Source organism: Oncorhynchus masou, chromosome 24 (genome assembly GCF_036934945.1).
Source record: "Oncorhynchus masou masou isolate Uvic2021 chromosome 24, UVic_Omas_1.1, whole genome shotgun sequence".
NCBI lineage: Eukaryota > Metazoa > Chordata > Actinopteri > Salmoniformes > Salmonidae > Oncorhynchus > Oncorhynchus masou.
This window is the reverse complement of record NC_088235.1, coordinates 111,699,062-111,714,032: the sequence shown is the minus strand read 5'-3', so window position 1 is coordinate 111,714,032 and position 14,971 is coordinate 111,699,062. Positions and strand designations below refer to the sequence as shown.

General features: G+C 41.5%; 1 protein-coding gene across 2 annotated transcripts in view; it reads left to right on the top strand.

Annotated features, from left to right (window-relative positions):
* The window catches only part of lmo4b (LIM domain only 4b), a 38,672-nt gene extending 25,891 nt beyond the window's left edge, over nucleotides 1–12,781 (top strand). For both annotated transcript variants that reach the window (XM_064936161.1, XM_064936162.1), the window contains exon 5: nucleotides 11,590–12,781. In XM_064936161.1, coding sequence (XP_064792233.1) covers nucleotides 11,590–11,598 — 9 coding nt within the window. In that variant the 3' untranslated portion in view covers nucleotides 11,599–12,781. The remainder of the gene's footprint in view (nucleotides 1–11,589) is intronic.
* Nucleotides 12,782–14,971: the final 2,190 nt, after the last annotated feature.

Below are 14,971 nucleotides of genomic sequence, written 5' to 3'. Positions count from 1 at the left end.
GCACCATTAAATCCATTATTAAAAAATGGAAAGAATATGGCTTCACAACAAACCTGTCAAGAGAGGGCCGCCCACCAAAACTCACAGACCAGGCAAGGATGGCATTAATCAGAGAGGCAACAAAGAGACCAAAGATAACTCTGAAGGAGCTGCAAAGCTCCACAGCGGAGATTGGAGTATCTGTCCATAGGACCATGTTAAGCCGTACACTCCACAGAGCTGGGCTTTACAGAAGAGTGGCCAGAAAAAAAGCCATTGCTTAAAAGTGTTCTCCTAAAGGCATGTGGGAGACTCCCCAAACATATGGAAGAAAGTACTCTGGTCAGATGAGACTAAAATTTAGCTTTTTGGCCATCAAGATAAACACTATGTCTGGTGCACACGCAACACCTTTCATCACTCCGAGAACCCCATCCCTACGGTGAAGCATGGTGGTGGCAGCATCCCTACGGTGAAGCATGGTGGTGGCAGCATCATGCTGTGGGGATGTTTTTCATCGGCAGGGACAGGGAAACTGGTCGGAATTGAAGGAATGATGGATGGCGCTAAATACAGGGAAATTATTGTGGGAAACATGTTTCAGTCTTCCAGAGATTTGAGACATTTACATTTAAGTCATCTGGCAGACGCTCTTATCCAGAGCGACTTACAAATTGGTGAATTCACCTTATGACATCCAGTGGAACAGCCACTTTACAATAGTGCATCTAAATCATTTAAGGGGGGGGGTGAGAAGGATTACTTTATCCTATCCTAGGTATTCCTTAAAGAGGTGGGGTTTCAGGTGTCTCCGGAAGGTGGTGATTGACTCCGCTGTCCTGGCGTCGTGAGGGAGTTTGATCCACCATTGGGGGGCCAGAGCAGCGAACAGTTTTGACTGGGCTGAGAGGGAACTGTACTTCCTCAGTGGTAGGGAGGCGAGCAGGCCAGAGGTGGATGAACGCAGTGTCCTTGTTTGGGTGTAGGGCCTGATCAGAGCCTGGAGGTACTGCGGTGCCGTTCCCCTCACAGCTCCGTAGGCAAGCACCATGGTCTTGTAGCGGATGCGAGCTTCAACTGGGACAGAGGTTCACCCAGGCCTCAATCCAATTGAGAATCTGTGGTATGACTTAAAGACTGCTGTACACCAGCGGAACCCATCCAACTTGAAGGAGCTGGAGCAGTTTTGCCTTGAGGAATGGGCAAAAATCCCAGTGGCTAGATATGCCAAGCTTATAGAGATGTACCCCAAGAGACCTGCAGCTGTAATTGCTGCAAAAGGTGGCTTTACAAAGTATTGACTTTTTTTTTGGGGGGGGGGGTGAATAGTTATTTTTTTGTCTTATTTCTTGCTTTTTTCACAATGAAAAATATTTAGCATCTTCTAAGTATGTTGTGTAAATCAAATGATGCAAACCACGAAAAAAAATATTTAATTCCAGGTTGTAAGGCAACAAAATAGGAAAAATGCCAAGGGGTTGAATACTTTCGCAAGCCACTGTATTGGGCTACACTGTACATGTAGAATTGTGAGAATCACAATACATACTGTATCAGCACCTAAGTATGGTGGTAATTTGGTATGGTGGTAATTTGGTATGGTGATAATATGGTATGGTGGTAATACGGTATGGTGAGGTCCCTCAGTATGGTGATAATATGGTATGGTGGTAATATGGTATGGTGAGGTCCCTCAGTATGGTGATAATATGGTATGGTGGTAATATAGTATGTTGATAATATATTATGCTGGTAATATGGTATGGTGAGGTCTCTCAGTATGGTGATAATATGGTATGGTGAGGTCTGCCAGTATGGTGGTAATATGGTATGGTGGTAATATGGTATGGTGAGGTCCCTCAGTATGGTGATAATATGGTATGGTGATAATATGGTATGGTGATAATATGGTATGGTGGGGTCCCTCAGTATGGTGATAATATGGTATGGTGATAATATAGTATGGTGATAATATATTATGGTGGTAATATGGTATGGTGATAATATGGTATGGTGAGGTCCCTCAGGAAGGTGATAATATGGAATGGTGGTAATATAGTATGGTGATAATATGGTATGGTGGTAATATGGTATGGTGAGGTCTGCCAGTATGGTGATAATATGGTATGGTGGTAATATGGTATGGTGAGGTCTGCCAGTATGGTGATAATATGGTATGGTGAGGTCTCTCAGTATGGTGATAATATGGTATGGTGAGGTCTCTCAGTATGGTGATAATATGGTATGGTGAGGTCTGCCAGTATGGTGGTAATATGGTATGGTGGTAATATGGTATGGTGAGGTCCCTCAGTATGGTGATAATATGGTATGGTGATAATATGGTATGGTGGGTTCCCTCAGTATGGTGATAATATGGTATGGTGATAATATAGTATGGTGATAATATATTATGGTGGTAATATGGTATGGTGAGGTCTGCCAGTATGGTGATAATATGGTATGGTGAGGTCTCTCAGTATGGTGATAATATGGTATGGTGAGGTCTCTCAGTATGGTGATAATATGGAATGGTGGTAATATAGTATGGTGATAATATGGTATGGTGGTAATATGGTATGGTGAGGTCTGCCAGTATGGTGATAATATGGTATGGTGGTAATATGGTATGGTGAGGTCTGCCAGTATGGTGATAATATGGTATGGTGAGGTCTCTCAGTATGGTGATAATATGGTATGGTGAGGTCTCTCAGTATGGTGATAATATGGTATGGTGAGGTCTGCCAGTATGGTGGTAATATGGTATGGTGGTAATATGGTATGGTGGTAATATGGTATGGTGAGGTCTGCCAGTATGGTGATAATATGGTATGGTGAGGTCTCTCAGTATGGTGATAATATGGTATGGTGAGGTCTCTCAGTATGGTGATAATATGGTATGGTGAGGTCTGCCAGTATGGTGGTAATATGGTATGGTGGTAATATGGTATGGTGAGGTCCCTCAGTATGGTGATAATATGGTATGGTGATAATATGGTATGGTGGGTTCCCTCAGTATGGTGATAATATGGTATGGTGATAATATAGTATGGTGATAATATATTATGGTGGTAATATGGTATGGTGAGGTCTGCCAGTATGGTGATAATATGGTATGGTGAGGTCTCTCAGTATGGTGATAATATGGTATGGTGAGGTCCCTCAGGAAGGTGATAATATGGAATGGTGGTAATATAGTATGGTGATAATATGGTATGGTGGTAATATGGTATGGTGAGGTCTGCCAGTATGGTGATAATATGGTATGGTGGTAATATGGTATGGTGAGGTCTGCCAGTATGGTGATAATATGGTATGGTGAGGTCTCTCAGTATGGTGATAATATGGTATGGTGAGGTCTCTCAGTATGGTGATAATATGGTATGGTGAGGTCTGCCAGTATGGTGGTAATATGGTATGGTGGTAATATGGTATGGTGAGGTCCCTCAGTATGGTGATAATATGGTATGGTGATAATATGGTATGGTGGGTTCCCTCAGTATGGTGATAATATGGTATGGTGATAATATAGTATGGTGATAATATATTATGGTGGTAATATGGTATGGTGAGGTCTGCCAGTATGGTGATAATATGGTATGGTGAGGTCTCTCAGTATGGTGATAATATGGTATGGTGAGGTCTCTCAGTATGGTGATAATATGGTATGGTGAGGTCTGCCAGTATGGTGGTAATATGGTATGGTGGTAATATGGTATGGTGAGGTCCCTCAGTATGGTGATAATATGGTATGGTGATAATATGGTATGGTGATAATATGGTATGGTGGGTTCCCTCAGTATGGTGATAATATGGTATGGTGATAATATAGTATGGTGATAATATATTATGGTGGTAATATGGTATGGTGAGGTCCCTCAGTATGGTGATAATATGGTATGGTGGTAATATAGTATGGTGGTAATATGGTATGGTGGTAATATGGTATGGTGAGGTCCCTCAGTATGGTGATAATATGGTATGGTGGTAACATAGTATGGTGATAATATGGTATGGTGGTAATATGGTATGGTGAGGTCTGCCAGTATGGTGATAATATGGTATGGTGGTAATATGGTATGGTGATAATATGGTATGGTGAGGTCTGCCAGTATGGTGATAATATGGTATGGTGAGGTCTCTCAGTATGGTGATAATATGGTATGGTGAGGTCTCTCAGTATGGTGATAATATGGTATGGTGAGGTCTGCCAGTATGGTGGTAATATGGTATGGTGGTAATATGGTATGGTGGGGTCCCTCAGTATGGTGATAATATGGTATGGTGAGGTCCCTCAGTATGGTGATAATATGGTATGGTGATAATATGGTATGGTGAGGTTTCTCAGTATGGTGATAATATGGTATGGTGATAATATGGTATGGTGGTAATATGGTATGGTGAGGTCCCTCAGTATGGTGGTAATATGGTATGGTGGTAATATGGTATGGTGAGGTTTCTCAGTATGGTGATAATATGGTATGGTGATAATATGGTATGGTGGTAATATGGTATGGTGAGGTCCCTCAGTATGGTGGTAATATGGTATGGTGGTAATATGGTATGGTGATAATATGGTATGGTGAGGACCCTCAGTATGGTGATAATATGGTATGGTGATAATATGGTATGGTGATAATATGGTATGGTGGTAATATGGTATGGTGGTAATATGGTATGGTGATAATATGGTATGGTGGTAATATGGTATGGTGATAATATGTTATGGTGAGGTCCCTCAGTATGGTGGTAATATGGTATGGTGATAATATGGTATGGTGAGGTCCCTCAGTATGGTGATAATATGGTATGGTGGTAATATGGTATGGTGAGGTCCCTCAGTATGGTGGTAATATGGTATGGTGAGGTCCCTCAGTATGGTGATAATATGGTATGGTGGTAATATGGTATGGTGAGGTCCCTCAGTATGGTGGTAATATGGTATGGTGATAATATGGTATGGTGAGGTCCCTCAGTATGGTGGTAATATGGTATGGTGATAATATGGTATGGTGGTAATATGGTATGGTGATAATATGGTATGGTGAGGTTTCTCAGTATGGTGGTAATATGGTATGTTGATAATATGGTATGGTGAGGTCCCTCATTATGGTGGTAATATGGTATGGTGGTATTATGGTATGGTGAGGTTTCTCAGTATGGTGGTAATATGGTATGGTGATAATATGGTATGGTGAGGTCCCTCAGTATGGTGGTAATATGGTATGGTGATAATATGGTATGGTGGTAATATGGTATGGTGAGGTCCCTCAGTATGGTGGTAATATGGTATGGTGGTAATATGGTATGGTGAGGTCCCTCAGTATGGTGGTAATATGGTATGGTGATAATATGGTATGGTGAGGTCCCTCAGTATGGTCGTAATATGGTATGGTGATAATATGGTATGGTGGTAATATGGTATGGTGAGGTCCCTCAGTATGGTGGTAATATGGTATGGTGGTAATATGGTATGGTGAAGTCCCTCAGTATGGTGGTAATATGGTATGGTGGTAATATGGTATGGTGAGGTCCCTCAGTATGGTGGTAATATGGTATGGTGGTAATATGGTATGGTGAGGTCCCTCAGTATGGTGGTAATACGGTATGGTGGTAATATGGTATGGTGAGGTCCCTCAGTATGGTGGTAATATGGTATGGTGGTAATATGGTATGGTGAAGTCCCTCAGTATGGTGATAATATGGTATGGTGGTAATATGGTATGGTGAGGTCCCTCAGTATGGTGGTAATATGGTATGCTAGCTAGCTAATACATGACTGTGTTTGTAGCTTGAGCACTGGAGGTCATTGGCCAGTTGTTCTCAAACTGGGAAGCCACTTGTCCCTCCCGTATCCTGAGAGAAAGACTGTAACATGTTGACCTAAAGGTCTTCGATCAGGCTTGAAACCTACCTAACGTAACCCTCTGTCTGTCAGCTAATGAATGACAACTAGCTTGAACACTGGTTGTAGCTTGTAGCTTTCCTCATCTTTTGTTTTGTGTTACTGAAACAAAAATCAAAACTCGGCACCTTTTATTTTATACAAGATACAAAAGATAATATTAGTAAACTTTGAAATGAAATAACAACGACATCATGAATCAGGGAGTTTTTGTTTGTTTGTTTTGTTGTTAAAAAACCATGGATCTTCTAGTTACTTCCTGTATCCACACAGGTTACCTGTAGCTGTCAGGGCTTGTGCCAGACGAGGAAAAGTGCAGTGTCATTCAATCGGGAGCGAAATTGTTACAGCGACTATCATCCCCTTCAAAGAATATGACATTCTATGCCAAGCCAGACACCAGGAAACAAGGGGTGTGGCTGCAGTCAGCTATAAAAACCTAATTATCTCCCACAACCTTTTTCATTCTTTTGATTATGTATTGATTATGTATTGATTATGTATTGACGACATTGATTCATTTACTCTTTACTGAAAGCAGCGCTGCAACAGATATTACATCTTATTGACCAAAGATGAATTGTAATTTTGGATGGGGGGGGATAGATTTTTCCATCATTATGAGTGGCAGTGGGGCCCGCGTCGGTTTATTACATCCAGTACCAGGTCTGAGACGGGACGGTGCAGGCCTGCGGGTTCCTCACAGATCTCATGCTGTTTTGTCGATGACGAAAAGTTTTTTTTTTTTTGTAACGAAATGATAAAAAGGTTCAACATATGCTTATAACAAGTTATAGAGCTTTAAATGCCATAGTGATGAGTAAAACGTTTGTGTAACATACTATATGAATATTTGGCGTTTCATAAAATGCACTATAACACACAACATAACGTTATAAATGAACTTCTAATGCATCATGAACAGGCTAGTCATAGAGATGCTACCAAAGCTCCAGCTATTAGTTCTGCTATTTGGGGCTTGTCTTGGTTTAGGGTTTTTATTCCCCCCCCCCTCCAGCCAGACCACCCATTTACTCTACAAACATGATAACATTAGTTTAATGGTATATAATGACGTTAGTATAACATTAGTTCATTCCCCTCTTTCTGTCTGTCGTGCCAGTAGGTGCTCATATCGTTGGGTCATAACACAGTTTTATTAGTGCTTCATCTGGGTGTATCAGAGGACATTTTGTGTGTGTGTGTGTGGGTCCGTCCCGTTGCGTGAGTTGACTGTGTGCGTCCCTTTGTTCATAGTGTGTGTGTGTGTGTGTGTGGGGGGGGGGGGTCCGCCACGTTGTGTGAGTTGTGTGAGCGTGTGTGTGTGTGTGTGTGTGTGTGTGTGTGTGTGTGTGTGTGTGTGTGTGTGTGTGTGTGTGTGTGTGTATGTGTGTGTGTGTGTGTGTGTGTGTGTGTGTGTGTGTGTGTGTGTGTTCAGTAAGGGGAAGAGCTGTGCTCTGAGAACATCTGAGTCTTACTGAAAGAGAGGAGTGATATTGTTGGGAGTAGGACCATACATTTATTACCTTGAGTGGAGCTGCGAGGGAGCTCCCTCCCTCCATTAAGCCCTCCTCCTCTCCCTCCCTCCATCACCAGGCCTTTTAGGGCCTCGTCACTTTTTTTTTTTTTTTTTTTTACAAATCAGCACTAAGAGCAGCTCACATTCAAATTGAAAGCCTTTGCATTATCTGGCTTAATTTTAAATGTCTGTTTAAGCCTCACGCTCACCCCTCCACCACCACGTCTCTCTCACCACGCAGGCTGCAGTAAATATGAGGACTCATTGTTTATTGATGCTTCAACATCAATTGCAGTGAAACCAGCTGAATTATTAATGCTAAAATGCAATCTGAATATTGGCTCCGGTGCTTTAATTATAGGAGCGAGAGAGAGAATTATTAAACACACACACACACACACACACTTAAAATGATCTTGCTGAGGAGGCACTTTATTGAATGTATGTTATGTTCCCGTATTGGGATGGATCCAAGATGCATTCAGGTGAATATTATTTTCCCGTATTGGGATGGATCCAAGATGCATTCAGGAGAATATTATTTTCCCGTATTGGGATGGATCCAAGATGCATTCAGGAGAATATTATTTTCCCGTATTGGGATGCATTCAGGAGAATATTATTTTCCCGTATTGGGATGCATCCAGGATGCATTCAGGAGAATATTATTTTCCCGTATTGGGATGGATCCAAGATGCATTCAGGAGAATATTATTTTCCCGTATTGGGATGGATCCAGGATGCATTCAGGAGAATATTATTTTCCCGTATTGGGATGGATCCAGGATGCATTCAGGAGAATATTATGTTCCCGTATTGGGATGCATCCAGGATGCATTCAGGAGAATATTATTTTCCCGTATTGGGATGCATCCAGGATGCATTCAGGAGAATATTATGTTCCCGTATTGGGATGGATCCAGGATGCATTCAGGAGAATATTATTTTCCCGTATTGGGATGGATCCAGGATGCATTCAGGAGAATATTATGTTCCCGTATTGGGATGGATCCAAGATGCATTCAGGAGAATATTATTTTCCCGTATTGGGATGGATCCAGGATGCATTCAGGAGAATATTATGTTCCCGTATTGGGATGCATCCAGGATGCATTCAGGAGAATATTATTTTCCCGTATTGGGATGCATCCAGGATGCATTCAGGAGAATATTATTTTCCCGTATTGGGATGGATCCAAGATGCATTCAGGAGAATATTATTTTCCCGTATTGGGATGGATCCAGGATGCATTCAGGAGAATATTATTTTCCCGTATTGGGATGGATCCAGGATGCATTCAGGAGAATATTATTTTCCCGTATTGGGATGGATCCAAGATGGATTCAGGAGTATAGGACCCCTAATTGTGTGTGGCCTTCCTCCTCCTATTCAGTTTTAAAGAACAGTACTTTAGCAAATACAGAGTGGTTGTAACACTTCCAGCAGTCTCAACAGCACAAAACATTGTGTGATTTTTCTCGGTGACATAATTGGTGTTGTCGGTGGCGACGGCAACACGGCAGTGTCGGCGGCTGCAGCGCAGGACATTTGATGCTCATTTATTAAGTAGCTTCCCGGCTTCACCCTAATCACTTTGTTCAGGACAGACAAATAACCTTTCTTTCTCATCCAGTGCCTGAACTCTGGGGAACCAGACCGTCCCAGTCAGCTACAGCACTCTAATTAGCCCCAAAGTGGGGCTTCGCAATTACTAATAGACTAAAGCCTTCTCAGTGGTTGCAGCGAATTGAAGAACAGGGGATGTAAATTGCCCCCTAGAATCTTAAAAACAAAAAAAGAGAAATATGGAGAGAAAAAAACTTCTGACTGTTCTGACAGCAGAATAGAATGGTTCCTCAGACACATTCTAATTGTCTTTGTTCCTCTTTATTTTTCTACTTCATAAAGAACTTTGTCAATACTCTTGGGATTGTGTTTGTTAGAGCATTGTTATAGTTATGAGAAAACATACTCACTTTATAAATGTGCTTTAAAGTTAATGCAGAGGAAATAGGGCAGCAGATGGCTCACAAAGCCTCACTGATCAATAAATTAAGTGCAGGCTTTAAAAGGAACTGACAAAAGTGAGTAGAATCTTCATAAGACAGACACAAGAAATATAGAGGCCATTTTGAAACATTGATTCTGTATGACTGAGAAGGCGGAGGCTAAGGGAATGACAAGGGGAATGGCAAATAAGAATGTCACCTTATGAGATTGGAAAACATACAGTGAATTGAGAAATCACGTAACTAAGTTAAACAAAAAAGAAGAAGAAACTATACCACGGAACAAAGATAAATTATAAAAAGAATGATAGTAAAAAATCCTCTTGAATACATTAAATGAAATTCTAGGTAGAAAAGCTAACTCAGTTCCATCCTTCATTGAGGCTGATGGCTTGTTCATAACAAAACCCTTTGATATTGCCAACCACTTTAATAACGTTTTTTGTAGACATGATTAGCAAACAGGAATGACATGTAAACAATTGATATCATTGATATCGTTGTTCATAACATATTGCTTGAAAATATAGCATCCTCTGCCTTATCATGGATGGACAGTTACATAGCTATTAGAACACAGAGGGTTTTCTTTAATGGAAGCCTCTCAAATGCAAATTTGGTTAAGTGTGGTGTACCGCAGGGTAGCCGGCTTGGACCATTAATGTTTTCTGTGTTTACTAATGACCTTCCACTGACCTTGAATCAAGCCTGTGTGTCCATGTATGCTGATAACTCAGCAGTATACACGTCAGCTACAACAGTAAAATAAGTAGCTGACACCCTTGACATAGCGCTCTAGTCATTTTAGAATGGGTAACTAGCTATAGGCTGGTGATAAATATCTGAAAACTAAAAGCATATTTCTTGGGACAAATCACTCTCTCAACCCTAAATGGATCTTATGGATCATATGGATCTATTATTGAATAAAGTGTCTATTGAGAGACTTGAGACTAAACTGCTTGGTGTCCTCTTTGATATCAAGCTATCATATATATCCCATTTAGCAGACGCTTTTGTCCAAAGCGACTTACAAGTCGGCTGGGGCCACTACTTTTACATATGGGTGGCCTCAGCGGGAATCGAACCCACGACGCTTGGCGTTGCAAGCGCCATGCTCTACCGACTGAGCCACACAGGACCCCTATCATGGTCAAAACATATAGACTAAATGGATACTCAAGTGGGAAGTGGTCTTTCCATCCTAAGGTGTTTCACGATATCCCCGTTAAACCAGACAGACCCTAGTTTTGTCGCACATGGACTTACCGTCCAGTTGGGTGGTCAGGTGACGCAAAGAAGGACGTAGGCAAATTGCAGTTGGTCCATAACAGAGCAGCACGTATTGCACTTAGTTGTATACGGAGGACGAATGTCAATGACATGCATGTCAATCTCTCCTGGCTCAAAGAGATTAACCCGCATCACCATTGGTCTTTGTGCGATGTATTGATGTGTTGATGATACCGAACTGTCTGTTCAAGTAGTTGACACACAGTTCGGACACTCATCGGTACAACACAAGGAAAGTAGGATGGAACACAAGACATGCAACCAGAGGTCTCTTCACGGTCCCCAGGTCCAGAACAGAGGCTGGGAAACACACAGTTATAATAGAGCCATGACTACATGGAACTCTCTGCCACCCCTGGTAACTCAAGCTACCCATAAAACCAGATTTAAAAAAACAGATTTAAAAAATACCTTACGGTATGACGGGGAATGTGAAGAGACACACAGACAGTTGTATGCATTTTGTATTATATTTTGTATTGTATTATGTAGTGATATGTGATACTTGGTTGTGATACGACTGTGACATGTGGTTATCTTTAGATGAATGCACGAGCTGTTGGTCGCTGGCAACGTCTGCTGAATTACTAAATTGTAATGTAAATGTAGTGCTATGTCTATTTATCTTTATTATCTATTTTATTTGCTGTGTTTTGTTTCCTGTTTGGACCCCAGGAAGCGTAGCCTTGGCGACAGCTAATTGGGGATCCTAATAAATACTAAATACAAAATATCAGTAAGACCCGGGGAAGTGAAGATTGTTAATTATTGTTGTTTTCATGTATCTTTTTTGTCGCTTGAATTTCCAGTTAAACTTATTATGACCTTTTTTTCTAAATTTCTCAACATTCTGCAACTTCTAACTTTTCTTCCCTTTGTCTCTCAGGTGTGTTAGGAGCAAGGTGTGCAAGAAGCAGGATGCGTGCCTTCATTTTAACCCTTATTGTCACCCACTACTTTCTGGATCCCTGTACCATCCCCCCTGCCCCCAGCCCCTCCCCCCTGCTCTCCAGGCACCCAGACTCTTACCTGAGCCCCCAGGCAGCCTCCTCAATCTACCAAGACCCCCGCTTCTCTCTGTACAACACCCGCCCTCGTCCCCACCCTAACTCCCTTTTACGGGAGGACATACCCCCCCACGCTTATGATACGCCTGAGATGTGATTCTGAGGACTCCATGATTCTGACACTGGACTAAAAGGAGACTTGATCAGAACTGGAGGGACACTGAGAAAGAGAGGAAGAGGAACCGATTTGAGGATGGACAGAACGAGACAAAGAAAGAGAGAAAAATACAAAATGAAGCTAATCAAGTTGCGGTTGTTTTTCAAATCTGCACACAGTTGTACATTTGTTTTTGTTTTTAGTATCGGGGAAAGAAACGACTGTCTCCTTTTAATGTATCCCTCTTCTTTTTACCTCCTACTTGCCTTCCAACCTGATATTCGCTTGTTCATTATTTTGAAGTGTTGTGAAGAGACTGTGTTTCTATTTTGGTGGTATATAAAACAAGACTAGGTTAAAAAGTATCCGTGGCTTTTTTGTGGAAACGTAATACCATTATGATGAGCATTCTCTTGGTGTATTTGTAAAACTACCATGTATGTATGCATGTAAATGTTTTTGTCCTGACGTGGCTCACAGTACATTCTGCTCCTGCACAGCCTAATGGACCATACAGACCATAGCGAATGTGGGCCGTGTGCAGCAGGTGTCTGTCCTATCGCCTCTGACCACAAACCACGGCCGTCACTTTCTGTTCATTTACCGACGATTCTACATGTTGAATCACCACCGCTCATCGACACCTAGCAGATGATCTACTGCACACAGCCAATGTTGGTGTTGGTCTTTCCTGTCCTTGACCCCGACTCCTCTCCTCGCAACCTGAACCTAAACCTGAACCTAAACCTGAACCCATGGCTTAACAAAAGAAAGATGTTCAGAGTCACTAATGTAGAGATTTTCACCAACCCTATAAATTCATGAATGAAAGAAAAATCTATTTGTGATATTTTCAGAGACATTTGCTCCAGTATGGTGTATTTGATTAATAAAAATAATTATGATACAGAAAAGCTTCCTCAATTTACTGCTGGCAGTTCTACACATTATTTTACCCTACATATTCCATCATTTATTCAATTTTACACTTGGCAGTCTGCCAGTGATGAAAATGACAGAAGTTGCCTTGAATTTGGGTAGGCTACATATCATATACTTTATTAGTTCTGTGTCTTATACTACATTTACTATAGGTCTTGAGGGATTTCAGTTCTTATTTGACTGTAATTTACCGTATGGTCATCCTGGTTTGTTTTTCATTACATTTCCGTAGCTAATTTATTTCCAACAGACCTGTTTTAGCCCAAACGGAACGAGATAATAACTGCATTTACTCTCATTCATTGTTCAGACACTCCTCTCTTTTTAATGATAGGCCTTCATTATGAAACTACTCACATTACGAATATAGAAAAAGATGATTTCTGCACAGCCGTTATCAGTTCTGATGAGGAGGAGCATCTAACTCAACTGAAAATGGATAAACATGTTTTTTCTCTCTTTCCTGATCAAATGAACATTTTCCATTTATCAACCCGAATACTCTGTTAGGTCATCAACTCTAATTCTCTGTTAGGTCATCAACTCTTCTAATTCTCTGTTAGGTCATCAACTCTAATTCTCTGTTAGGTCATCAACTCTAATACTCTGTTAGGTCATCAACTCTAATTCTCTGTGAAGTCATCAACTCTAATTCTCTGTTAGGTCATCAACTCTAATTCTCTGTGAGGTCATCAACTCTAATACTCTGTTAGGTCATCAACTCTTCTAATTCTCTGTTAGGTCATCAACTCTAATACTTTGTTAGGTCATCAACTCTAATTCTCTGTTAGGTCATCAACTCTAATATTCTGTTAGGTCATCAACTCTAATACTTTGTTAGGTCATCAACTCTAATTCTCTGTTAGGTCATCAACTCTAATAGTCTGTTAGGTCATCAACCCTAATACTCTGTTAGGTCATCAACTCTAATACTCTGTTAGGTCATCAACTATAATACTCTGTTAGATCATCAACCCTAATTCTCTGGTAGAAGTAGTGGAACATATATCTTTGAAGATTCAATTACCGCCGAGAGAGAGAAGGTAGAGAGTGAGAGAAGACAGACAGAGCGGGTAGAGAGAGAGAGAGGGGTAGAGAGAGAGAGCGGGTGGAGAGAGAGAGTAAAGCCCCATGAATTGAATTGAGAGAGAAGACAGACAGAGAGGGTAGAGAGAGAGAGGGTGGAGAAAGAGAGAGAGAGAGAGAGAGAGAGAGAGAGAGAGAGAAAGGTGTCTCCATAGCAGGCACAAATTGAATGGGCTATTTGTAGAACATATGTCTTTGAAGAGGTTGTAGACCTAATAGTTGTGAGGACACTGGTAATGGCTACTATGCTGCCATGCTTATCCACAATGGCTAAGTGATTCCCAAATTACACCCTGTTCATATATAGTGCACTACTTTTGACCAGGGCCCATAGGGCTTTGGTAAAATGTGTATCTTTTCAGCACACGTCTTCGGGGCATGGAATCTACAAGGTGTCGAAAGTGATCCACAGGGATGCAGGTCCATGTTGATTTTTTCCTCAATGTTGTGTCAAATTGGCTGCATGTCCATTGGGTGGTGGACCATTCTTGATACACACGGAAACTGTTGAATGTGAAAAACCCAGCAGCGTTGCTGTTCTTGACACAAACCGGTGCGCCTGGCACCTACTTGATTCCGTACCCCGTTCAAAGGCACTTAATTATTTTGTATTGCCTATTCACCCTCTGAATGGCACACATACACATACACATGTCTCAATTGTCTCAAAGCTTAAAAATCCTTCTTTAACCCGACTCCTCCCCTTTATCTTTAACCTATCTCCTCTCCTTCATCTTTAACCTGGCTCCTCCCCTTCATCTTTAACCTGGCTCCTCCCCTTCATCTTTAACCTGGCTCCTCCCCTTCATCTTTAACCTGTCTCCTGCCCTTCATCTTTAACCCGTCTCCTACACTTCATCTTTAACCTGGCTCCTCCCCTACATCTTTAACCTGGCTCCTCCCCTTCATCTTTAACCTGGCTCCTCCCCTTCATCTTTAACCCGTCTCCTACACTTCATCTTTAACCTGGCTCCTCCCTTCATCTTTAACCTGGCCCCTCCCCTTCATCTTTAACCTGGCTCCTCCCCTTCATCTTTAACCTGGCTCCTCCCCTTCATCTTTAACCCATCTCCTCC